This window comes from Centrocercus urophasianus, unplaced genomic scaffold (assembly GCF_019232065.1).
Source record: "Centrocercus urophasianus isolate 14NV4802_14NV808 unplaced genomic scaffold, USGS_Curo_1.0 seq_73, whole genome shotgun sequence".
Lineage (NCBI taxonomy): Eukaryota > Metazoa > Chordata > Aves > Galliformes > Phasianidae > Centrocercus > Centrocercus urophasianus.
Genome location: NW_024885344.1, coordinates 13,044,445 through 13,071,424, shown reverse-complemented (window position 1 = coordinate 13,071,424; position 26,980 = coordinate 13,044,445). Strand labels below are relative to the sequence as shown.

The following is a 26,980-nucleotide window of genomic DNA, read 5'->3' as shown; positions in this document are numbered from 1 at the left end:
AGTCCATAGACTTTCATATCTTCCTTGAGCAATTTACAGCAGTATTATATTCAGAGTACATCTCAGTGCTAAGATTATAGATCTGTCGAGGGCATCATGATAAAATTCTACTAGTGACAAAAATTGAATGTAGAAAGAAAGATTCCAGGGAAAGATTTCAGAAGAATCACCTGAATACCGTGCTTTCAAGAAATACTTGCCATAGTTGCCATTTCTGGTTTTGAGCACAGTTCAGCTTTCTAGTGTTGAGTTCCTGCCATGAGCATTTACCCTGTCCTGGGGGAGTAGCTGGCCACTTTGCACTGTGCTGGCTGTCCTGAGCATCTGCACAGCAATGGGGCCTGGAGCTGGCAGAAGCTTAAAAGGAAAAGCATTTTCTATGTCATACAGCTTTCATTATGAAAACAATCAAAATTTAGAATACCTTTATGGTTAGGGGATTTTTCTAAGGCATGGGAGATGTATTCAGTCTTAGCCTGGTACAGTTGAGTTCATCATGTACTGTTTATCAGATTTTGTGGGATGGCTTTCTCTTACAGAGCAACTCTTATAAGTCTTCTAGGAGCCCAAAAAGCTTCCCTAGCAAAAGTATATCAAAACTACCTGTGGAAAAGCTGTAACAAACTTTATTTTGATGAAAATTTCCACTTAAAAGCATACACTACATAAAAATTTAGTCAAGCAAAGGAAGCTACTGTGATTCATGTTGGATTATTAAAAGCACTGCTTGTCCTTAAACCTAATAGGATTCACAAGAATAAATACACCCTAGTTTTTCTCTATATTTTTTTTTTATTGAAAAAAAAAATGTATAGGGTTAATGGCCACAATAACATGAAATGTAGCTGTCAACCTCATCTAATTCCATACTCACCTCCCCAAAAAGCCTCATCAAACATTGTTTCACTGCTGTTCTTCATTGCCATGTGTGGGTTTTTTTTTTCTTATGTTGTGCTCCCTGTAAATTAAAAACAGCAACAACAACAACAAAACCCACAAACCAAAATAACAAACAAAAATCACAGTCCTTTCTCCACTTTAATCATGTGAAATGTGCAAAATAATATTGAAAAATAGGGGCAGTTTTTTTATGGTTTGATTTTTAATGAAGATGAATACTACATATATTGAATTAGCATATAAATTGAAAGAATTATTTTGAGGGGGCAAATAAACGGAGGTGTTTTCATTGGATTGGTAGGTGTGCTGACTCTGCCTTGTAGCCTTCAAAAGATTAAATAATGAGAGTAATAATATTAATAACAAAAATAATGATAATAATAATAATCGTAATTCATTGAAGGCATCTGTGGGACTGGCAGCTGTGATGTCAAACCTTGGTTTCATGATTCCATTCATGATGAGTAAGTCGTTTAACCTTGGTACCCTGACTTCCCGTGCCAGTGCCTCCTTAGCACATGCCTTAGGGGAGAAGTGCTGAGCTGCTCAATGGCTGTGAAATGTGTTAGGTGCTCAGCTGGAAAGGCTGCTCCAGTGCAAAATGTCTGCGGCAAAAGGAGCTCTCTGGATTGGGTGATGCCAGAAGAATTACTCCTCTATAAGACTGTCACAAAAGCTTATTTAACAAAAAAGTGCTGGAAAAATGAAAGCCAACTGCTTTTTCCTGGGCAGCATCAACAGAGGGGTGGCCAGCATGGAGCAGGAGGTGATTGCCCACCTTCAGTACTGCATCCAGGCCTGGATCCTCCTTCACCTGAAGGATATGGACCTGCTCCATCATGGAGCTCTTGGAGCAGGTCCAGAAGAGGCCATGAAGATGATCAGAGGGCTGGAGAACCTCTCCTGCAAAGTTAGGGTGAGGGAGCTGCGCTTGTTCAGCCTGGAGAAGAGGAGGCTCCAGGGAGACCTCATTGTGGCCTTCTAGTAATTAAAGGGAGCTTGTAAACAAGGAGACCAACTTTTTACGTGATTGGATACTGGAAAGACAAGGGGGAATGGTTTTAAACTAAAACAGGAGAGATTTAGTTTAGATGTTAGGAAGAAATCTGTTACCCACAGGCTGGTGAGGCCCTGACACGGGCTGCCCAGAGAAGCTGTGTGTGCCCCATCCCTGGAGGCACTCAGACCAGGTTGGATGGGGGCTTGGGCAGCCTGAGCTGCTGGGTGACAGCCCTGCCCATGGCAGGGGGTTGGAACTGGGTGGGCTTTGAAGTCCCTTCAATTCAGCCATGTCAGGGAGCTGATGGGGAGCTGGAGAGGAGAGTTCAGTGAGTCTGAGGCAACACAAGTAATTTCTTTGTGAAGTAAAAACAAGTTCCTGCTTCTTGCAGGTCTTTTGATCTGAGATATAAAGTCAGTAACACTTGAGAGATTTTTTTCAAAGAGGTTTTAATAATGTTGCTTTTAAGAACAGTCTGTCCGTAGATTTTGTTTGTTTGTTTGTTGTTGTCATTCCTGTGCATTTTTTTTTATTTTTACTATTTTCAGTTTCACAAACACATAGCCCCATTGGCAAGCGTCTCTGGGTGCCAGGTCAGTACTCAGAAATGAGTGGGCTTTTTTTGTAGCCACACAGCAAGAAAAAAAGCCAAGCTTTAGAGATGAGGTGATTTGTGGTGGCTATCAGCTGTTCTATCTCATTGTGCAACTGAATGGTGTCATAAGATAAAGATCTAAAATGGACATCATCAATTTCATAATCTCTGTAAATGAACCACTCACTTTATCTTTTGGGAAATGGGCATTAAAATAATTCTTAATAGAAGCAAACTATCATTGCTGGATTTAGAGTTGGATTTTTTTGAAGGACTGCTGCTCAAAAGGAATTTTCTAAGGATTTGAATATTCTTATATGTATGCTTGTAATAAATTGTGATTGTTTTCTTTAATTAAAATCCTTAATTACAGAGTATTACCTTTCTTTTTGCATTTCTTCTTTGAATTCATCCACATTTAGTAAGAGGATAACCTACATAAATGAACCAATTGATATTATGATCCTGCAATGGGATGATAATTTTACTTGGAAGCTTTTATTTCTTATATAGAAGTTTTCTGGCTTAGTGTTCATTTAGAACAGGAGCTCAGAGCAGCTTCTTATGCAGTTTATTTTAAAGTCACTCAGGCATTCCTTATGACCTGTGTTGCTGTAGCAATATGTAAGAGAGGACATGGACCTTGCCCTGGAGAACTGTTTTTTCTAAAGAATATCCACTGCAATATTAATGCAGGGGATGGCAGGGGATGACTTAGGATAGAAATTCTTTTATTCTTGTCCTTTTGATCTCTCTGTGTACGTATTTGAAATGCAGAAGCTATTAACTTTTCATAGCAGAGCTATGAGCACCTGGGAGCAAGTGCTGGCAGCGTGCGCAGTGCTATGGGGCAGAGGAAGCAGCGCGTTGCAGTGTGTGACACTAATCCCCTTCGTTTTGTCTTGCAGCCTCCCAGTGTTCCTGACTACCCTCCGGCCGATGGGTACGCATTCAGTAACACAGTGTACAAAAGAGGGCCTCTGCTGGACCAAGGGGCGGCTGTTGCTGCCTTTAAGCAAACTGTTAGCCGCCATGTAGATAGGTAACACTGAATCAACGGCGTACGTGGTGCTGTGGATAACTGTCCCGACTTACTGACTTGTAGCTTTTGGGGTGATGGTGTTTCTGTTGGCCTCAGGTTGTGCCAGGAGCAGACCCATATTTCTGTAAGGCCGCTGCTCTGACTGCAGCAGGTGTCTGCCTGTGCTTCTCCAAGGCACATCCACGTGGCTCTTTCAGTATCATTTCTATGAAACTACTGTGTTTATGTATGCTGTGAAATTCATGCTTTTGTCAAAAATGATATGATGGAATTCTAGCTTGATTAAGGACACAAAATCCTCCTGGTGGAGGATTTAAATTTTATTTCTGCTTTTGTTTCACTTTTTTAAAACTATTCTTTGCTTTTTTTTTTTTTTTTTTGAACCTCAAGGAATGACAAGTCCACTCTGAGATTTATCTGTCTGTGTTCTGAATGAATTTTGATTTGTTGAGCTGCTCACTTGCTGCCCGTTTAGCATCCTGCTTTGGGTGTTCTGGGCCAGTGCATAAGTGCCCATGTCTACTGACTAATTTTTTCTTTCATTGCTACGATCAAAGCTCTGAAATGTTTGCATAGCAACCAGGATCTTTCTGCACACATGCTTTCATCCCCTTCATTTTAGCCTAAGTCTGATTACCTTAATGGTGAAACTCACTGATCCTTGGAGTCTCAGCCCTGTCTGTGTGGAAAATTTCTGCCAGTACGATTTGTGAAAGTAAAGTTGTGTTGGGATTTATCCTCTATGCCAAATTATGTTTGTTATATATCCTTATATGAACAGTAGTTTAACTTATTTCCCACAGAAGGTGCTTAAGCTATGTTTTGGGTGTCATGTTGCTGGTAAAAACAGCATCAGTGTGACTGTTGACACAAACCTTTGCATAACCTCTAATTTTGAGCTGTTTGCTAGAAGATCCTGTTGTTAATCTGCATGCAAACAAATTCTCACATGGTGTGCAGGGTGAAGACTCCATTGTTTTCCTGAACATTGTTTTCCTGAACATCCTGAACTCTGAACAACAGCCAAGTAGTCATCTCTAATCATTTTCTCAAACTTGGTTACTTCTGGAGTTCTCAGCTTGAAATCTAAATGATCTGCTCTCAAAATTCCTTTCTCTTTTATCTGTAATGTGATAAGACCTGTTTTGTCTTTTCAGAGTAAAATTATTCTTTGCAAAGGCTGCTACCTCTTTTTCAGGTTTAGAGAATGGGACTATTGCATTACCCTACTGATGGTATCAGTGTATGTGGCCACAGCTGAATGAGTCATCCAGGCTTCTTTAGTAGCAAGTAAAGAGAAAAGAGCATTTCGTGTCAGGTGAAGCAGTTCATGTCAGGTGAAGTCAGTCTTTTGAAAGATGTGAAATGAGACATGCTGTGGAGGTACCTGTTTCTCACAACTGACGGTAGAAGGGAGTCTAGATGGCTGACATTGATGCAGACATGTACAGTGAGCCACTACGTCCCTGTCCAGCCCAACGTGAACTTCCTTTTATTAATTGGCTCTCGAGACACATAACATGTGCCCAGTAGGAATTTGTTACTGAATGAAAGCTATTCATATGCATTACCCTAGGTAAATTCCATTTGAAGATAAATTTTAAAACACCTGTGAATAAGCAGGTGCAGAAGTGGGTTTTGGGGAAGGAGTGAGAAATAGAAGCTGAGTATTTCAGCCATCATTTTCTGGTGCTTGTTGAAAGCTGGCTTTCCTTATGAGCAGTCTGAAGACAGTGACTGAGCCACCCAATGTCTGCAGAGGGACAGGTAGGTTATGCATTGTCCAAGGAACTTGTAACCACGGGGACCTTCATTGAGTCTTATTCCAAGGTGCCAGGACCTCCAGTAAGGCATGCTTTTTTTGGATGACTTAGACTGTGTCAGTATCTTAAACTTCAAGCATGTTACCAGCAATAGCAGGGGCTCTGTTCGATGCTAGAAGAGTACTAAACTTTTTTCAGTAAGTTATATCATGTTTCAAATTTGTATGCCATGTTGTTTGTTTTTGTGCTGTTGTTTGGGGACTAACACGCGGGGACCCCATGCAATCCATCAGCTTCTCATGCAGACTTGATGGGGATATCTGTGCCCAAGTAAACTGCTTGGCTCATTAAGTTAGGTTTGAAAAGTTGTGGTCTCTTCATAAGTGTACAACCATTGTCCAGCCAGTGTGCTGGGGATGCTGCTCTTGATTTTTTTGTTTTTAATTCTTCTGAGTTATGTTGTATGGAGGGATCAGGTTAGATAGCTGTGGACAAGTTAGGAAGACAGAGTTAGTAAACTGAGTTTGGAAAGGCAGTCTAAAAGTAAAACTACTCTCAGAGGTGTTTTAGTCACAGCACTTCAAAATTGTATAAATTTTGAGTGGGTGGCTGAAAAAATTGGGATTACTCACGTCTCTAAACCTTGTAGCAGGTATTCTGCAGGCTGTGGTTCATCCCATGTTTTTCATTCTCTTCTTTAAGTGCTCAAAGTCTTTAAGTGTTTTATCTTTCTTTCCAAATAATACGTTTTCAATCTAAATATGACTGTTCCTTTGTTCTGTTCTTCAAGTCAAGTGAGACAGTTCTCCACAGCCATGCAGTAGCTAGGTAACTACTGGATTGCTGAGATACACACCTGGGATCCGTGGTTACACAGCACAAACATCAGCAACCATCAGCATTTGCATCCCTATGCTGTGATGTTGTATGGCAAGCCCTTGTTTGTGCAACATTTTAAGTGTTGTGTTGTTGCTTTTTTAATTTTATTTTTATTTATTTAACTTTACTGCTTGATATAGATTTGGGTTGTTGGGTTGTCATTTGCAACAGGTGAATAATGTTACTGTTTCTTTTGGATGTGGTTTGAGGGGCTTGGGGGATTTCTCAATTTGAAGAGGTGGTGCATTAAAGAAACTAGTAACTTGTTACCCAAATGCTATCTGAACAGACCTTTCCTCAAAGAAAACAGAGCTGCGGAGGTATACTGTGGTATGCTTAATTCTACAATGAACTCTGTTCTTACCTGCCCAGAAGTAATTCTACGTTTATAATTGATGCAATAATTTGAGGTTCTTAGTTGTAATGATATCTTATGGACAATTAAGAGAAATGGCCAACAGAGGAAAGCGTTTTTTAAGTAGGATTTAGTTCCATTGGTGTCAATGTCCATTGTGACTTGAAGCTTTATTTGTAATAAATGCTAGCAATACAATTTTGTGCAAAGCACGAGATACCAAGTATATCCATTCATTAGTATGACAAATGATCATTTAATCTTCTGTTGTTCTGTATAGGAAAACAGACTAGATGTAGCGTGCATATTTATCTTAATGTCAGTTGCAAATCTGATTCGGCATCATACATATTGCAAGAAGTGGGCCAAAAAGGTTATTGATTCTAGAGGTTCATGCAACTCAAACACTTTTTTTTCTCTCTTTATTTTTTTGTTTTATGAATATTTAGTCAATATAATTTGAAGAGAGAGTTCTGTAACAGCAACAGGCCATCTCCTTTTCTTTGTTTAAATGTTTTGCAGCTGGTTGTCTGTGGTTTTACTTGCTTGAATATCTCTCTGAATGTCTGATCTTTGCATTGCAGAAACTATGAAGCACACAATAAAACACAGTCCAAGAAATATGCCAAATGCAAGTATGAATTTATGGCAAGAAACAACAGTGAGCTTTCTGTCCTGAAAGAAGAGGTTGTAGAGGTAACATTTTTGCAAAAAGAAAACAGGAATTTATGATAGTTATGACTCATTTCTCTAGAGACCAGTGCTGTAAATATAATTGTGTGTTTCTTCTGTCTTCTCTAGTGTAGCTTTTGAAGCATAATTCAGTTCTATGTAAATAATTGGCTCTGGCAAACACTACATGCCAATGCATGGGGCAGAGTGAAGTACAATCCTGGAAAGCATTGGTACCCTGAAAGGTAGATAAATGTAGAAGGGAAGAAGAAACAGAAAAAAAGTGTTTAGTGAGACTACGCTCAAGTAGCCAGAACCCAGATTTCTGCTATCTGTCCTGCCCCAGTTTTCTCCTTACTCATAAGTGCACTTTCTTCACATTTGTATCATCTTTTTCTTGGTCTTTTAGTAGTTTCTCCTTTTGTCAGCAGCATGTAGGCTGTAGAGATACAGGCCTCTCTGTGCAAGTACTTCACTTTAATTCTGCTGTGTTGTCCTGCATGTGTCTGAGTTTATACAGGTTTATTTTACTTCCATATCCTTTCTACCGTGTAGAATTAGTTACAGTGATAATCAAGGAAGCCTACAGAGGTTTCCCGGTGACATCAGCACAAGGCCTGTTCATCAGTCACAGAACCTGGCTGTGATTTTGTTTGGAAATGGTGCACTGTGTAAGTATCATCAGAAAATATATGTAATTATTTTAACAAATTATTTCAGATTCTGGATGATAGGAAGCAGTGGTGGAAGGTCCGAAATAAAAGCGGCAACACAGGCTTTGTGCCAAACAACATTCTGGACCCTCTGAGGAATTATGAAGGTGGTCTGGGATTGCCAGAACCTGTGTACACCCGCACCATCCAGGTATGGTCTGCTGAATAGCAGAGAAGCTTTTTATTGAAGTATGTAAAGAGAAAGAGATTCACAGCAAAGCTAAAATGTCTGCACAGGCTACCAGTAAGTCAGAAGGTTTATATTTCTTTTACAGGCTGAAGTTCATTTCTTTATTGCATAAAGTATAACAAGAAAACAGAGAGATAAAGCGAAATAGAGAAGTGGCAAAATAGAAATATAGCAAAGTAGAGATATAGAAAAATCTTCTCCTGTAAGTTGTTTCCCTGCTTATTTACTAAGAGGTAGTAATTTCCATCCTAATGGATGCTTATGCATTTATTTTAATTGCAAATATCCTTTGTGCATTGATAGCTGTTGATGCCAAAGAAGGAGTTTGAATTATTTAAGGTAGGGTCATCTTTGTGCCTTCTAAGAGAGTGAACACTGGCTTTTCTTTTTTATTTTCTCTCTTTGCTTGTGTTTCTGTCTTTGTCCTAAATGTATTTAATTACTGTGATTTCAGAATTACAAAAAGCAGATGTTTTTAATTTCAAATTCACAAAGCAGGTATTTTCAAATATTATCCCTGCGCATCATCAGCACTTTAGTCTTCTGACCTAATTTTGATTTTCTTTCTTTCATGTTATGGTATGGAATTAACATTTTTCTTCTTATTTCATATTTTCTGAAAATAATTAGAGGATAAAATATTCAAAAACTAAAGCAAAGAAAAGAAACAACACTCCCCTTGCCTACACCTCCACTCTCCAAAAGGTCTTACTTCAGTGCAATTGTCCACCATTTTCAAGTGATTTTAAACTGTGCAAATAGATCTGTATTAAACAGGAATTCCAGACTTGACTCTGAGCGAGACTTTCAGACCAAGAAGATGCCAAACTTCTGTTAAAACTTGAATTAAATTTTATTTCATGAAATATTCATTCCTTCTGTCTACAAACACCAGCTGGTGACTGAAAAACAAGAAATGCTGTGTAGCAGCCTGTATTGCGTACTCATCTAAAAGCCCCAGCTGAAGTTGCCACTGTGCCAGATGATGTGTGCAGAGCTATCTTGAAAGCTGCAACTTTTGCAGTGTTTCCAGTCTTTCCACAGATATGGAAAGTCTCTTGAGAAACGGGTCCTGTGTTATTTCTGGCACAATCATGGCTGACATATCTTGAGATTGGTGGGCTTTAGTCAGAACACTTCTGAGTTTTTCCTGTCCTTATCTGTTTGCCAGTGATGTGTGAGCTCTTTCAAAACTGATCTGTCTTTTTAGCTCTGTGTGAAGTGAGCATGTATCTGGAGTGCTTTTCAAATCCCAGTTTAAAGGGCTGACTTGTTTTCTTTAAGTGCATGTTAATTCTGTGTGTTTGGAATTTGTCAGGAAATATTCAGCAGACTGAATGAGTATAGAACTGAGTAGAGCTTCTCATACTGTATTTTTGTTGAAATGCTCTTCAGATTTTGAAGCTTTCTGTTTGAAATAATTTCATGACATGGGAAGTAGTAAAATAATCACTTTCACAAAGCATTTTCCATGAAGCCATGAAAATTAGGGACAGAGAACAACGCTGAAGATAATTTTGGCTCTTCCCTTCTGGCAGGTTGTTCCCTATGGTCTACTGTTTATTTTGGTTGTAGCTTTAGCATATTCAAATGTGAGCTTGAAGTGCTGTGAAATTATTTAAGAACATAATGAATTACACAGGATAAAGGGAGTTTTTACCACGCTTGTCAGTAATGTTGTTATCAAATTTGCGGTGATTATGATACACTTTTCAGAGTACTGTGTGTGCTCATTCATCTTTTTCTCTGTGATAGATACATGGTTCATTTGGGATCTGTTTGCGTAACCCTATTTGTTTTCATAACAGTACTATGAGACATCACTGCTATTTTAGAGAGAAACGAGGCACTGAAGGGATTAGTGCCTGGCCCAAGGTCAAACAGGAGAGCTTGCGGGCAGAGCAGTGAACAGAAGCTCTTGCTTTCAGTGTCTTCTCAAGACCCTGGACATGAGAAGGCTCTTAGTGCCAGGCTGTGTGCCTTCAGTTTTCAGAAAGCTGCTTTCCAAGTGGTGTGTTAGCTGTGGTGAGCAGCCTGCTCCACTCTGCAGTGGATGAATGACGTGCACAAGGGACACGGCCTTCAAACCATTGCTGATCAAAATAGATCCCCATATTATTATGAAGGATTAGGGATTCAATTGCAAAAGAACACTTTTTCTTTCTGTTATTCTCCATACTTTATACCTTTTCTCTGAGAGCTGGTTGCCTGATTATCATGATTATTCTTAGAGCTGGAAAGTTTGTTTTACTCTCACTCAGTTCCCTCTGCTAGGAACTCATGAGTCCTTGTGGCAGATTAGATTCTGATTTTTCTCTCGATCCCTTTCAGGATCTGGATCCCAGATAGGATCAGTTCAGTGCTTTCACGAAAGTGCAGGTGACACCTGCAAGAACTTTGCAAGCAATATCTCAGTAATTTCATCATCTTTGTGAGGCTGTATTAATACATTGTCTTTCTTCTGATTAGAAAAAAAAATATATATATATGTATATTTATCTGGCATTTTATCCCTAGTAAAACTATCTAATTCAGAATTTCTGTACATTTAGTAGATCATTTTGATGTTTGTTTGTTTTTTTTTTAATCTTCCACTGCTGTTAATTATATGCTCTCAGTTTCCTTTGATGCTTTGATGCTGGTCATTTAGTCTGCCTCTTTATTTTAATGCAGTGCAGTTTACCATCCTCTACAGATGAACATCAAGTTTTCCAAGCACTCAAACTTCTCCTTATGTACCAGTTTTTCTGGTGAACTTAATAATTAATAATAAATATTTCATTTTTGCTGTGCCTTTTATTTATTTTCAATGCTTTTTAGAAATATGAGAAACGTGATTATGATAGGGATGTGTATCTTGCTGAGTGTGATAATTAATCTCATGACAGCCTTTGTGAGGCGAGGCAGCTATTTTCTCAGTGACGTATGTAGAATCCTGAGGAACAGAGAGTAAATGTTAAGCCAAATGCAATCCTATAGTCTTATTTTAATAAACCTTACACTGTCACACTTCTGTGGGTAGTTATCCAGGAGCCCTGATTCTTGCATGTAAACAGCAAAACTTCTCTACCTCATTTGGGACAAACGACCTCCATGTTTGTTGGCAGTCTCCCCTCAAGTCTCTTTCAAGTCTCTTTGTTTAGCAGCTAACTGAAAATATCTCTCTTGGGGAATTTGTTTTCTCTCAATCACAGTATTTGTGCTCCAAGTTAGTGTCATAGAGTCATACTCATCTTTTGCCAACTGGTATCTTTCCTGCACATCATGTTTGATAATGAAGAGATGCAGTTGCCAGGTGTTCATTTTGCCGTGGCCAAAGAGATGTCCTAATTTTTGATCATGGGCCAGTATCTTTTTTACTTTGTTCATATTAAATGCTCTTTAAAGTTGCCATCAGATCAAGGCTTTTTGATGGCTTTTAAAGGAAGGTAGCTTTCAGTCCAATTTGACGTTGATCCAATCCCAAATTATGGGCTGACACTTATTACATAGAAATGTACTTGAATAATTGTAAAAAGTACGTGATCCATGGTGAGAATTGCAAATCCACAGTGTGCCTCCCCATCACAGATATTTTTGTAAGAAATGGAGGCTAAGCATTGCTAATACTAATCTGATTAAGTAAATTCTGTTCACATTTCTCCTTTTTGTCTTCTAATACACATTTTGGCAGAGAAACATAAATTTCTCATAATGGGATTTCAATAGGCAGATGGTTGACTCTGCGTAATAGCTGAGTCCTCCGAATGAAACTCATGACTTCACTTGAAATTTGCTCTCTCAGTCCTAGATACTTCATTGTCCCTTTTGGGTGCAGGCAGTTGGTCCTTTTTTGTCTCTTAAAATACAGCCAAAGGAAAGAAGGCACATACCCCAGAATGAGAGGTCCATAGTGTGGGTCTCAAAAAAACATCCAAACTACCACACTAATCTAAAGCTGAGCACTCTGCACCACTCCTGGTGTCCCTGCCAACTGCAATGTGACACTAAAATGTTTATAAAGAGACTAAATAGAAAAAAAGTGCTGTGTTAACGAGTGTGCTTCCCAACAATAACACTGCTTATGGTTGTATCCAGTGACTCTTTCATGCTAAGTATTTGCTGTATCTTGAGCACAGGTTTCCTGTTTTTGATATCAAGATGTGCTTGAAAACACATTGCTCCCTGTTGTTCTATTTTGTTTTGTTGTTTGTTTGTTTATTTTTTTACCAGTGATTGAAAACTACGGCTGATACTGCTACATAAAAAATTTATATAAAAAAAATAGAACAAATCACATTGAATCTTGATCTTTTTTACAAGATACGGTCTGTAGCATGTTGAAAAAGAGCTTTGGAACCTCTTATTTTTTCTCCCATTGAATAAAAACATTTTCTGTCTAATAATAATAATAACAACAATAATACTCTAGTTCCAGCAAGTTTCTCTGGTATATCCAGATTATTAATAAGTGTGCATCACTGTTGTTCAAAATAATATAATGGATTTGTTCCAATTTACATGAACTAAATGTATTCCTAAAAGAAAAACAAAATGCAAGGAAGGAAGAAAAAAACACAGGATTTTTCTGATGTCTGTTAGTGAATTAGTGGATACATGTGTGTCAGCAGCAATCTTTAACTTATTTTATAAACTAGTAAATACTTCAAAGCTCAAATACATAAGCTTTTGTTACCATATCCGCTCTGATTTAATTCTTAATATTCTGCAGTTACGTGTTCTGTGGATTCTTCTTTTTTTGTTGTTGTTGTTATTTCAAACATCTATTTCTAATTTTCTGTCTCTTTGGATAAGTGCTTTGAAAAGAGCTCATTGCTTATATAGTGTCACATACATGTATTGAGGTAACCATTACTCCATTTGTTGTCCAAAAAAACCTAACTCGTTATATGAGTTGTTCAGTGAGTAAGAAGAACTGATTATTTGCCTCAATGTACTTTTGCTTTTGAATTGCTAATATGTATGAAATTTCAGGAGCGATGTGTGAGGCAGTTACTTTTTACCTTACTAACAATGCTCTTTGATATGATTTATTCATTTTCCTCACAGCAATTGTTGGGAGAGCTTTCAGAGGTAATAGAATTACTGTTCTGATATTGAACATCAAAAAATTATTCTTTTGGAGTCTGTAGTTACCAAATTCTGTAGAGCATGCTTGTTTTGTTTGTAGTAGTGAATAGAAATGATGGGATGCATGTGTGGATGTTCTCAGAATATCCAGAATTTCATTAAAAAATGAAAAAATAGCAATGTTAAATTGATTCAAGTATATAATTATTGTGCAGTCTTCAAGAAAATTTGAAGTGTATTTCCCTGTAGTTTCATCTTTAAATTCAGAATTTGAGTGATGCTTCCAGTTTGGTTTCTATTTTCACTCCAGCATGTAGTAAGTCATTTTGATGAGACTTGTGATTGCAATACAATGTTTCAGAAGCTACATTAATAGCATCTGTTGAGAGCTGTGTGTAATGTTTTGCTGTTGCTTCTTCTGGATTGAGATTGCAGTGACATGCAGCTGATGCCTTGGCTTGTAATGAATCCTCTCTACCATGACAAGGGTGATGCTTTTTCTTTGCATGTTGTTTAGGAAGGTCAAGGACACACGTGATGGTACACTGTGGGGATAACAATCCTAGACATTTGAATTTGTGAACAATCCACAAACTTTTCTATATATTGTATTAATATATTTTATTATCAGTGAAATTCTTAAATTCATTAAGATAATTTTGGGTATGTTGTAGTACATCTATATTTAATAAATTATGGAATGCTTACTAAATACCTACTAAGGCACTGTTTCCACCAAAAGACAGAATTATTAAGTACACGTGATACTGCTTGTTCTATTTTATATTCCACGTTTTACTTTTTTGGCATTTGACATTTCAGAAAATGTTTTGTGTCTTTACATCAAAGTACTGGAATACAGAAAACTCAGTCATGATTCTTATTTTTATATTAATTTCTCCACAATATACTGCAGAAAATGAATACAAAATGATCCATATGAATGCCTCTAAATCACTTAAATGCTAAAAACTGAAACAAGAAAGGTTTAATGACAAAGTTTTATTGTAGGACAGTATGTTTGCTTCAGTTGCTAACTGCTGCAATTCAAGTGAAAAAAACGATCAAGAGAAGGCAAAATACATTTTTTTTCCTTAGGCTTAATGGAACCTGACTGGATAAATTTTGGACTGGTGTAACTCTGCATTGCTTAGCTATAATAATCCCAGCTCATGTTCACTACAAAGTGTCACTCCCATGGGTTAGATGTGTACCATTCTGGGGATTCCAGTATGATGGCAGTGGTTGACATATAATGAAGTTCTGCTTGTTTTCAGGGCAGTAATGTGCTGTACAGTTTCTAACATATGGCTCCTACAAATATTTCCCCACTTGATCTGCCATAAACCCTCTGCCTCCAAGGAATTAGTGAATGGCATTTCAGGAAGGAGCAAGGAGCCTGGGGAATGTACTCCTCTATTTTCATACCAAAGAAAGCAGACTTCTCATAACTTAAAAATGAAGCATCAGGGCTGAGCAAACAAACTTTAATATTAAAACTTCAAGCTTTGTCAGTCCAAAACTGTAGAGGGGGATCAGTGTTAAAACAGTGAGATGTGGAATTTGAACTGTTGGAAACAAAAGGCTAGCATAGGTTGCTTATGACCTTCTGGGCTTGTCTGTCACTGGGAAAATGCACGCCTTTTGCTGCAACCATTTTAAACGCAAAGAAGGAGAGGAATTATTCTGCAGAATTAATTTTGAGGCACCTGCCGGCTAGCTATTAACAGCAAGATAATTTGCATGCTGTTGGAACACTTCATAAAGAAGGGAAGAAAAAAAAAGCCAGCAGCCTTATTCAAAGCACTGAGGTGTTTGTGTTTAATCGCATTGTCGCGCATAGTGCTCATACAGATAGTTGAAATGGCACAACTCAATAGGGAGGAGGAGCAGGAATCTCTTAAGCAGTGTCTGAAGTTCAGGACACAATGTGCTACCTCACATTCAGTGGTGTTCCTAAGTTAAACCGTTAGTTAGGCTTAGGAGTGACTGGATGTATTCATTTTTCACTCTTTCTAACAGAACATTTCTAAAACATATGTTTTTATACTGATAAACTCCAGCAATTCAAAAATTTTGGAAGCTCTTCAAAAGAGCCAGATAGTAAAGTTCAGAATTTTAAAACAATTTTATTTATAGAAATCATCTGCTTGGAAGAAAGAAGCACATTTGAGATTATGCGATTGTTCTGAATTTTATGTCTGAAAGAGAAGTAAAACCATACCAGATCACATTTGGGCAAATTTTATGACTGTATCTGGCAAGGATAACTTTTTGAGCAGTAAATGAAATCAGGCGGTACAGAACAGCCCAATATTTTCTCCAGAAGCTTTGTCTAAGTTCTTGTCCAAGCTTTGTTGTCGAACTGAGTCTCTCTGCATCTTTTCAGAAACAGAGGACAGACTACGTCGCTAAACAGCCTGACCCGGTTCCTGTTACTCCTTCACCGCCTCCGATACCTGCTCCGGTTCCTGCAGCTGTCCCCCTGCCTCCAAGCACCCCTGCACCCATCCCAGTTCCCGTGCCCAAGGCGCCAGCAACTGTCAGCCGCCAAAGCAGCACCTCTAGTGACAGCGGTGGTAGTGTTGCGCGAGACAGCCAGAAGCACAAACAAGTTCCTGTGGACCGTAAGTTTGTCTAAGCAGGAAAGAATGTTTCTCTCCCATCTTTGTGTGTCTGTTTTGCTTAATCTTCGAATTCCCTAAGGCCTTATGTTTCAGATAAATATTTAAGAAATGCTTAGATATAAACCCATATTTACAAGACACATGTTCTATGCATAGACAGTTCTTTATACAGTCGTGAAAGTAAGTAGGAGCAAAAACAGCCTTGCACCTGTGCCAGTCCTGGAGTAGTATGTTCTCACATTCTCTTCTGTTATGACTATCTAGGATCTTCACTCGGTTTTCAGCGCTGCAAATGCTCATGCTGTTATTCGGGGTAATGTACTCTGCCTGCCTGAGTTCACTACTACATTCTGATTAAATCACTTTTGAAATCAGTTGGGCTCTTTTTACACTTCTCTCCACGATTGTCTAGGGCGTTTACACCTTTCTGAAATACAAATCCAAGGCTTCCAAGGAGGCTTACAGTGGCTGATACATAGAAAACACATTTTAGTGGTAGTGTAGGAAACTTGTCTTTATAGCCAGGACCCTTGGTCAAAGTAAGAGCAGCTGGCAGGCCACTAAGCAAATTTATGTGTCCTTGTCTTAGGAGAATTAGAAGATATAATCCGTAGCTCTATTGATGATAACCTGCAGCCAAGCAGTGTGTAGCAGTCATGAAATGTTCTGCTTAAGGTTTGCTTGTAATTATGAACCACGGCTTCTGCTGAGGTTCCCACTCTGAATCAACTGAAAAGCTGTTAGGTTGACATAATTTTCCTAATCAACAATATCTGTCTTCAGTATACTTGAAGTAATGAAATCGCCTAGCTCAAAATAACAGAAACTTGTTGGCAAGCACTTGCTACTGCTTCTAAACCAGTAGTTCTTAAAATAATGAGGTTTTTTGCTTTTCATGAGTTGACAGCTTTTCCAATCCCCTTCCTTATCAGAAGATCTGATTTCCACCTGAGATGAAAACTGAAACCAAGAGTAGTCCTTTCTGCAGAGGTTCCCTTTCCCTGCACTCCCAGCAGATGGGAAGCATCCCTGCTTGCATACACTCAGCCTGCTGTGGCGTTGCCTGGTGGTACACCAGCTCTCTCTTAGACTCTGAACTCAGGAAAACTCTGAGATTCTTTTCAGCTTTCTCACATGACAGTCTAGCTGGTAATTAAAAGAGCCTCTTGGGAGGAACACACCTCACTGCTGCTTCACGGATAAACTAGGTCCAGCCTCTGCCTTTGTTTTGCCTCCTAGATGAAAACACAAACCTGAGGAATTTTGTTCAAAAGATATGGAGTTTGACAGTGAACTTCCCCCCAAATAATTGATCTTGTTAGCTCCATTTGAGATGTTCTTCACATGCTGCAGCAGATGTGCATTTCCTTAAATCCATGATGACTCTCTCTGTCTGCTACAGATAATAAATTTGAAGGTCACTCTGGCTTTAGGCATGGGCTGTGAAGGGTTGCTGTAGACCAAGTGCTTGCAAGGCATCATCTGCCACCCCTTAGGTTCCACTCAAGCCAAAGCCTTGCTTGATGTCTGTAACATCACCAGGGGTTTAAACTCAAGCCCATTGAACGTCAGGTGCCTAGATCCCCAGAAAATTCCTGCCCCTACAACAGTTGTGGACAGCCGACAGCCCTTCCCAATCAGTTGCAGGGAATGTGCACTGTAGCAGCCACCTCTACTGAGTGCATTTTGTTTGTTTGTGATAATGCATCTAACAATAGCAAGAATTTGTTATCTAACAGCTAAATATTTGTCTTCTGATACAGTCCTGGTAGAGATAAAACCTAAGTCTTCCAAAATCCGTGTAAATAGAGACACAATAGCAATTTTCTTGCACTCTTCCTGTCTGGGAGAGTAACTGGTGCATACTACAATAACATTGTCCAAAGTCTTTATTTGTGTATCACTGAGCATGTCATTTTGGCTTCCAATTCATACTTTGGAAAACAAAAATACAGATAGGGTCTGCATGCTTCAGATATTTTGCTGGAGATACTTTGTCCACTTTCAGGTTGGGGCCTAGGGCTATTTTATAAAAGAAGAAAATAGTTAAAACATGGATTTTTCTTTTGTAATCTAACTTGTGATTAGAAAAAAAAAAAACAAAACCACATTGTTTTTATTCATGTGACTGGCAAGAGGGATGAGTCCCTGGAGGATTCTTGTGAAAATATACAATGAAATGAGAGATTGAAACATTTTTGCATTCTTATTGTTTTTCCATGTAGAGCTGTATCATTTTCCCCTGTTGCCATCAAGTGTAATGGGAAGAAAAGAAAACTTTTGCCATCCGAATGCATCAGAAAAGTTAATGTAGTTACTCTTTGTGCAGCAAAAAAAGTTAATGTAGTCATTGTGAATCAAACTGAGAATGTGGAATAGTAACAACTGAAAATACCTTGTTAAGGAAATGGAGATTTTTCTAGATCATTTAAAAGTTGACGTCAGGTCTTTCTGCAGTAATACCAGAGTTAATGTATGATGAGATTGTGTAGAATCAGTACATTCTCTGTCTCTGAAGATGCTTACACTATTTCAGATTCTACCTATTTTTGTGAAAATTTCCTTAGATCATTTTTTCTGCATTGAAAAATATATTTGGCATTCTGGTTTGTTGTATGCTACTGACCAACAATGAAACTAAATACTTCAGGCAAAAGGGTTCTGTGTAAATTTACACAGTTTGATTTCAATGAAAAAAATAGTCTTACCCCAGTTTCAGTATCTCTAGTGTAGTAAACTAATTCATTATTTATTCTTTTTAAAGCTAAGAATGGCTTTGTTTCCATCAACTACCACTACATTACTGAGGCTCGGAGTGAATTCGAGTTATTTTTTGTGGTCTTCTCTTAAAATCCTTTAAAAATTGGATTACTATAGTAAAGTATTAGGCTTAAGGCAGTATGTCTCAGCAATGATAAATTTTTTTTTGTCTCATCTTGCTTTGTGCTAAGAAGTTGTGATGACTTTCCAGAGTGGAAACAATCTTTTATTTTCTTCCTCGTATTTTTATTTTCGTTTTTAAAACATTATTAAATTTATGTTGGAAGAAATTCAAACTATGGCAGTTGAACAGTCCAGCCATCTTTGCCATTTTCCAGCTTGAGTGCTAAACTGCTCTATCTGCTTCTGCAACACCAAGTTTCTCTCTTCTTTCTGGGGTCTCAGTTGAATGTATGTATTTATTATGTTTTGATTGGTAAAGGCAGGAGTGGGAATATTGAAGTCTTCCCTGGGAAACAAGGTGAGTAATAACTCAGCCAGAGCTAATGAATAGATCTTTCAAGAAAAAAAAAAAAGAAAAAGAAAGTATAAGATTTAAATTAGAGTGTAGGAAATAACCTTGCTTTGATAAAGCACTCTTGAGAGTAACTCCTGTGGGGCACCTCTCTCTCCAGGCAGGAAATCTCAGATGGAAGAGGTGCAGGATGAACTCGTTCACCGGCTCACCATTGGCCGCAGCAATGCCCAGAGGAAGTTCCATGTGCCACGGCCAAACATCCCAGTAGTGAACATCACATACGACTCCTCGCCTGAGGATGTGAAAGCATGGCTGCAGTCCAAAGGATTCAACCCTGTGTAAGTTTGAGGACAAATCTGAGAGTTATTAGAAGAATTCTCCTTACAGTTAGTTGGGTATGGTCTGACTGCTTTTTAAAATCGAGAAGCTTTCAGAAGAGCAAGATACTCTTGGAAAAAAATAATGTTTTAGCAAATATGCCTATTTCTACCTCATAGTTATTTATAGAGAGACATATATCTGAAAAAAATGTGTGCACATTAGCCTCCACCAAAAGGTACTGGCTATGACATGTATGAATTAACTTCAGTTGTCCTGTTGCTTGCAGTTTTATCTTGATTTGGTAACTCTACTTGAGGTGATGGTAGATGGAGACTTCTTCTTCTTCTCTGGCCAGCAATTTCTTATTTATTTCTTGCTTGTTCCTTGTGACCCCAGGACTGTGAACAGCCTTGGTGTGCTGACTGGAGCTCAGCTTTTCTCCCTCAATAAAGAGGAACTGAGGACTGTTTGCCCAGAAGGGTCTAGAGTCTACAGCCAAATTACGGTACAGAAGTCTGCTTTGGAGGTATGTATAACCCTTCCTACTACTCTAATGCTGGCTCACTGATATCTAGGATATATGATTCAAGTCATCATTTTTGAATGTGTGGAAGTAAAGAGCTCTTTCTGCAAGATATGTTTTTTTTTCCTCAGTTCTCATCATGTTGATATGCATAATTTGTACCTGGGTTATTTGGTATTAGTGCATTGAGCAGCATTCCTCAAAACATTGGGTGGGATGTCTCCACACTTCTAAAGGGGCCCACAAAGCATTAGAAGTACACGGTGGTACTTAAGCTTAAGTGCATCTTCGTTGGTGGATCCTAAGTGTAACAAAACATGCTCAACAGCGTGCTAGCAGAATTACCGAGCCATGGAAATATGTACAGTACTTCCATGCTCATTGCTCATTACACTGGTATTGTTCCTTTAAAACCAGGAAACAGCTACATTTTTTATTTTATTTTTTTCTTTTTAACTTGATGCAGGAAGTAGAAAAACAGGCTAGATAATGTCTAGAGATGAGACTAGTCCACAGAGAAGCTTCAGTCTTCAAATCCTGTTTAAAGGAAAATTAATATGTATATATATTTATTTCTCTCATCAGAAAGCTGGAACTACTTTCCAGCTTTCCTTAAAGAAATTTCCTTAAAGAATTTGAACTTCAACTGCCAGATCTATTTTAAAAGAGAAGTTTAAGATGATGCATATTTTACAATTTACCTGATCAGTGTGGACCAGAGTGCATAGCTATTAACACTATCAAAATTGCTTCAAGTCTTAATTTCATGTTAGGAATATGTTGCTAAGTCCAATGCAATCCATTATTTCCTATTGAGTAGGCATGTATATACTTCAGCTTCTCTCAAATGTCTACAGTCTTAAGTTTCATGAAGAAAGTCCCCATGTATGAAAGTACAAAAAAGAAAAAAATTATTATAGCAGTCTAAACTGTTACAACAGTCAAATTTACTTCCATATCACTATCAATAAATGTTATTGTTTAGAAATTTAAGTAGGGTTATTTTTTTTTTTCTTTTTCTTAAATACACAGTTTCTGACCAATATGCTTCAGAATGTGATCAGAGGAGTAATGTAAACATCTCAGAGATGTAGTCTTGATGGTGGAGATCCAGGAGGTGAGAGTTTGACACTGCACCTGGAAGAAAACATTTCTTGTAAAGAGCTGTCTGTCCTGCCAAAGGACTGGGTGGCATCCTGTAGAGTGTAAAGCTAACTTCATGATTGTGTTAGACTTGTTTGTGGGGTTCTGCCTCCAAATCTTGAAAAGCACTCCTTGATACTGTGGCAGAAGTTAGGCTGAAAACCACAGATGCATGGGATTGTAGAGGTCTGGCCTTTCCCTCTCTATGATGTTTTTCTGCTTACCTCAGTTAGGCTTTACTCTGCAGGAAACTTAGCAGTAAAAACTTGCCCCAGTGTTAATAAGTGGGTCCTGAGAATTTAGCAAGGTTGTTGGATTTTGTTAGTGAAAAGGTAACGCAAATATTTATTTCTACCTAAATTATTTGAGGTTTAACCGATGATTTTCAGAACTAAAGAAATTTTTTGTTACAGCGTGTTTGCTGTGTTGTCTGGAACACAAAGGCACATCTTCCTTTCTGTCCATATTTTGTATTTCATGTATCATATCATTTGTAATATCTGAATTTCATATTGCAATTCTTAGAAAAGCTGTCCATCTCTGTTTAAGATAATCTATAGGAATGTGCATGATGAATAAGTCCCAAAAAGTCTAACAGTGACTCAGGAAACATGGGCTCATGTCCTCCAAGCAAGGTTATGTTTTACTGGTCAAACTAGAATCATTTCCAATTACAGAAGCATTTAAGTGCACATGTACCTTTCATACCAGTGTCAGACCTATTATACAGCAAAGAAAAACAGAATGCTTTTTGTAAGTATGGTTATGGCCTTGACCACAGTAATTGTCCTACACAATTAATCAGTGACAACTTCTCATGAAGTTCTGTAGCTCTGGCATTCTTTCCCTAGTACTTTGGTATCATATTTCTGTAAATGTCCTGTGTGCTATGCTTAAATAACAATAATGGCCAAAAGAAAAGAAACCCATATGCTGTCTACCATTACAGAACTCCCTGCCTCATCTATGCTTGTTATTTGTAGCCAGGAATTTCCATGAGTGCTCCTTGATTCGTACAGTTTCTGCAGGTCAATGAAAGCCCCGTCTCTCAAATTTGGGCCTGCATTCCCTGATACTGAAAACCAGACCCTTACCTGTATGCAGCTGAATTTTTTGTTTGTTTTTTTAAGTCCTTCAGCCTTAGGTGGAGGAATTGAGTATTCTGAAATTGGAGTTCCAATTCCAATTGTTATTGGAATTTAGTCATGTTATCTTTATGAGGACTCCATTTAAACCTGAATCCAAACCACTTTAAAACATCAAAGGCAGCAAGACTCCTCTCAGAGTTTTGTGGCCCCAGTATAAACATGACAAAGGAGCAGACCATGAATGTAGTGGAGATGTTTGGGGTTTGGCAGCTTTCTAAGTCTGGCCAAGCAAAACCAGAAAGAAAACTCTGCATGAGATCAGTGTGTCAGAGAGCAAAACAGCTGGACATAGCCAGTGCCAAACACCGTTTCTGTCCAAGAAGATGGTGGTTGCAGGTAGCATCATCTCAGGAGGAGGCAGACTGTGATGTTCCATACACCTTGTACTGATTGGGATTGCCTTCAAAGGAGCTTTTGTTCAGGATTGCTCCATAATCACAGAATCACAGAATCATAATGTTGAAGTTCACCTTGTATGCAAACTACAGAGCATTTTACCCAATTGGCGGCCACTCTGCTGTGTGGATTAACTTTTTCTCTGCAAATTGAAAATGTTAATAGTTGCAGTGATCATTAGATCTTGTGTGTGCATTTCTTCAAATATTGTGGAGCTCTGGGCATGAAGAACATTAATCAGAAGATAAGCGTAGAGATAAAATATCCTGAACATTGGCTTTGTCATCTCTGTGGTGGGAAAACTTCAAGTCCACATTCCTGTTGTCTTCCTACTCCATCTATGGGAAGCATGGGAACACATGAAACACATTTCAGTTTTTATCTAGTCCTTGCATCAAATTGCTTGTTTTCTGAGGCACCTGGTTGCAAGGAACAATGCAGACATAGAAATGTGATGGACCAATGGGGCTTTTCACTGAGAGAGTGGTAAGGTGCTGGAGCAGGTTGCCCAGAGAGGCTGTGGATGCCCCCCCCCTCCGTGGAGTTGTTCAAGGCTATGTTGGATGGAGCTTTGGGCAGCCTTGTCTAGTGCCTGATTTAGTGGTTGGCAACCGTGCCCCATGGCAGGGGGTTGGAATGACATGATCTTTGAGATGTCTTCCAACTCAGGCCGTTTCACGGTTCTATCATTGCTTTTGTTGATTCTGATTTCAGCAGTCTGAGTCTAAAGAATGTAAAATTTACTGGCTTACTGATACCTCATGATTTGGTTAGAGACTAAGCTGAGTAAATCAGCAGAGCTGAGGTCTAACAGTCCGTTCAAAGAATTGTGTTCCCCAAAACAGCCCTGGGCTGCTGAGCTATGCTGTGCCCTGTGTCAGCAGGATGTGCCTGTTGTGTTGAGGCGTGTGTTGTATTGCAGTTGCTTTTCAAGCCCATCAGTCAGGTTTTTACTGATGTTATCAGGAAGATAAACTGTTGCAGCCATGGCAGCTCAGTTCTTTGCAGAAAAAAAGAATTCTATGTGACCTTTGATAAAGCAAGCTGTCAGGTACTTGCTAATGTTTTTTATGCATTACTTCAGTAAAGTGCCGCTACTGTTCTTGCTCTGTATCTGGAAGTGGGCAAGGATAAGATGAATGAAGACAAATCGAGGTGGTCTATCACCTTCAGGGAGTTAGTTATGTGCCCCCTGCTTTCTACTCTCACTCAGGGAGCAGGAGAGAGAACAATGGTACTTTAGCTAGGATAAGTCCCTCTCTCTCTTCAGATGCCCAACCTGTCTGCCAGGTCATGGCATCAGATAATGCACTGTAATAAACCTAATGGGACAAATCTAAATTAAATTTCCTGTCATCAGATAAATTCTAAGAGAAAATTGAAGAATCAGTTGAAGGATGTTTTCCCAATAACAGTCCAGAAATTTATTTCACAAGTTTCAAAAACAATTTCTGCTTCTCTAGTGAGGGGATATTTGGGAAGCTAGAGTTTAAGCTTAGAAGGTCGTGCTCCAGGCAAGTAACACAGCAGTGTTATAGATCTTGTTTCATACTCTCTTAGCTTTATTCAAAGTTGTGTGCTTTGTAATGTTATGCTCTATTGTATGTGCATCCTGGCCTTGTTAATAGCTTAATTTATGTTTTCAAAGAAATCTTTTTGCCCTAGCTCTTCAGAACTGTTCTTTCACCCTCACTGTAAAATTAAGCCTTGTCCTCAGAATGTTGTTCTCGGGCAACATGGATACATTAATAGGATTCAATTCTTATTACTGTGCTCTGGGTTTTAGTACTGCATCTTTGATCAGCAAATGCTTGATGTCACACGGTGTGATGTAGAATACTAAGATTAGTAATCCAAATCCTTACTAAGGCCTTGGCTGTGCAAATCCATGGGCATGCATAAATTTAGTGGTGACATAGATCTAGAAGCCCAAGGTTTTTTGTGCTTTAATTTCTAAATACGATTGCCATGATTTTTAAGTACTCGGGTGAAATCCTAGCAAATTCAGTGGACTTTAATTCTGTATTTAGGCCGTGTTTCATTCCATGAGTATCCAATGCTAATGGGGTCTTACATGAGAGGTAACGGTACCCAGCAGTGTTAAAAATCAAGCTGGTTAACAGTTTATAGTCTCTTTTCTGGTGTACGTTTAGGAATAGCGTAAATGCTTCTGTTTTCCGAATGTCACATAACCAGATTCTTAGTGCATTTTTAGTGGCGGAGCTGCAAGATATGTTTAACTTGCTCAAACATCTATTTTAATAAAATGCTGTCAGTAGAACTTCATCTTTTGTCAAAATCACAGATTAAGAGTTCTTCTTTTTTCTTTCTTTGCAGGCTAACAGTGGCAGTTCAGAACTGCAAGAAATTATGAGAAGACGACAAGAAAAAATCAGTGCAGCTGCATCAGATTCAGGTGTGGAGTCTTTTGATGAAGGAAGCAGCCACTAAAAGTCTTTCCTCTTTTCTTTAGTTCCACTGACCATAGCATTATACAGTCCAGCTTTGCTTTAGTGAAGGGGAATGTCTTATTACTCTGTAAAAATACATAACTAGCCAACATAAAGAAAACTTACAGTAGTATCTGCAGAAGTACTTGCTGCTGGCTTCCTATCATTAAAAATGAAAATGAGAAATCCAGTGTAAGTTACTGACAGGTGAAACTATTGGCACTAGAGTCACTTATACCCAAGACAAGCCTTGGCTTTATGGAATTAACATTTCAGTGACAGGTAAACTGGAATGTATTTTTATTTTTGATCCATCCTAGGAGACTTGAGCCAGCAATAAAAAGCATTTGAACTCTTTAGTAATAATATAGTTCTGAATTCCATCGCCAGCTGTAGTTTGCAACTATGTCTTTCTTACAGTGCATTCAGCTGCAGGATGTTTAGTTGATGTCAGCAATTAAAGAGGTAATGTTTAGGGTATGAACAGCAGCCCAGCATAGACTGAATCTTTCTTGCATTGCTCCCAAGGTATTTTATTACTAATGACGCTGTTTATACCAAAATAATACTCTGTACTTTGATTTTATCAATACTTCACTTGTGATGAACAATAATATTGCACAAGAAGGAATTAATAGAAAGTAGTAACACAACTCAGCTGAAAGAGGGGATCAGATCTGCTGTAGGTAGCCATGAAACAATTCTCATTATTTTTTTTAATACACTTGCCTTTTTTGTTTGTAACTTAACCTGTCGGAGGAACAGTGTATAATCTAGACTTTGCTTGTTGATCCCAGACGTCAGTTTTTCCATATGTAAAAAGCTGTTGTTCCTTTATGAATGTAATCTTTTGGAAAATTGGATTCCTGGAGTCAAAAGGGAGAGAAAAGGAAGCGACCCTTCCAGTAAATATTATTTTTGAAGATGCGATGATTTTTGTCACAAAAATGTTCTGTTACTTCAAATGGTGTTGTGATTTTATATATAATATATGTATTATATATAATATATAATATCACTTAATTTAGAAAAATTTAATCATCTAGTTTGATTAAGTTTCATAGTGCCTTTTCCACATGAATCAGCTTAAAGTCTGCAATAAACAGTATTTCTTGTCTGTTAAATAGTTGTATCTTTGTGGCTACAAAGATGGTATTGAAATAAGAAAGTGTTCTTGATTTTTGCCATTAGTTTGCTTTTCCTCTGTGTACAAGGAGAAAAAAAAAAAAAAAAAAGAATCCTGTTCATTTTTTTTCATAAAAGAAATTAAAATCTTAATAAAGGTGTTTAGTGCCATTTATTGTAAATGTCCTTACAAATACTATTTCTGAGTGTTGGTTATGTGTCAGTGTATATATTTAGTCTGGTTAAAAACACATATGACACCTGTCATTTAAATGTGGTCTTAGTCAGAAGTGGTTCTGAAAGTGAAGAGTCCCAAACTTAAGGCTCCAAATACAACAGCAGTTGCCAAGAAGAGGATTTCTGTCTTACCCTCTGAAAGAAATGTGACTCCCCTATCACATGATCCCTAATGGAGACATTTGAACCAGAACACATTCATGAAGACTGCATCCATTCAACCTATACGCACAACTTTACGGGAGAAAGTTGACTGTCTCACTGCCCAACTTGTCATTAAAAGTCATGTCTGGTCCTCCCAAGATTTGAACTACTCTCTAAGCCATATTTTAAATTTTCTTTCCTGCCCCCTCACTTGTATGCATCCATATCTGTCCAGCCCGATGTGTTTGCTGTACAGCAGTCCCCTTCACTGCGTGATGAATGACTAACTACATAAAGCCTCAGACTGTTCTTGCATAGATACTGCTTGTAAGTACAGGAGTAAGAAACTTAAAAATATCTTTGAAACCTGGACATAAAAATTAAAGTCACTCTTTTCACGTGGAAAGTACGTCTGATATCATAAAAGCTATAGTGATGGCTTCGTGCAC

The 26,980-nt window shown here is 38.3% G+C and overlaps 1 protein-coding gene across 4 annotated transcripts in view; it reads left to right on the top strand.

The window, feature by feature from the left end:
• EPS8 (epidermal growth factor receptor pathway substrate 8) overlaps positions 1-26,344 on the top strand; it is a 132,181-nt gene extending 105,837 nt beyond the window's left edge. For all 4 annotated transcript variants that reach the window (XM_042837911.1, XM_042837914.1, XM_042837915.1 and 1 more), the window contains exons 15-21: positions 3,404-3,438; positions 7,119-7,230; positions 7,927-8,070; positions 15,569-15,806; positions 19,202-19,382; positions 19,762-19,891; positions 24,913-26,344. In XM_042837911.1, coding sequence (XP_042693845.1) covers positions 3,404-3,438; positions 7,119-7,230; positions 7,927-8,070; positions 15,569-15,806; positions 19,202-19,382; positions 19,762-19,891; positions 24,913-25,026 — 954 coding nt within the window. In that variant the 3' untranslated portion in view covers positions 25,027-26,344. The remainder of the gene's footprint in view (positions 1-3,403; positions 3,439-7,118; positions 7,231-7,926; positions 8,071-15,568; positions 15,807-19,201; positions 19,383-19,761; positions 19,892-24,912) is intronic.
• Positions 26,345-26,980: the final 636 nt, after the last annotated feature.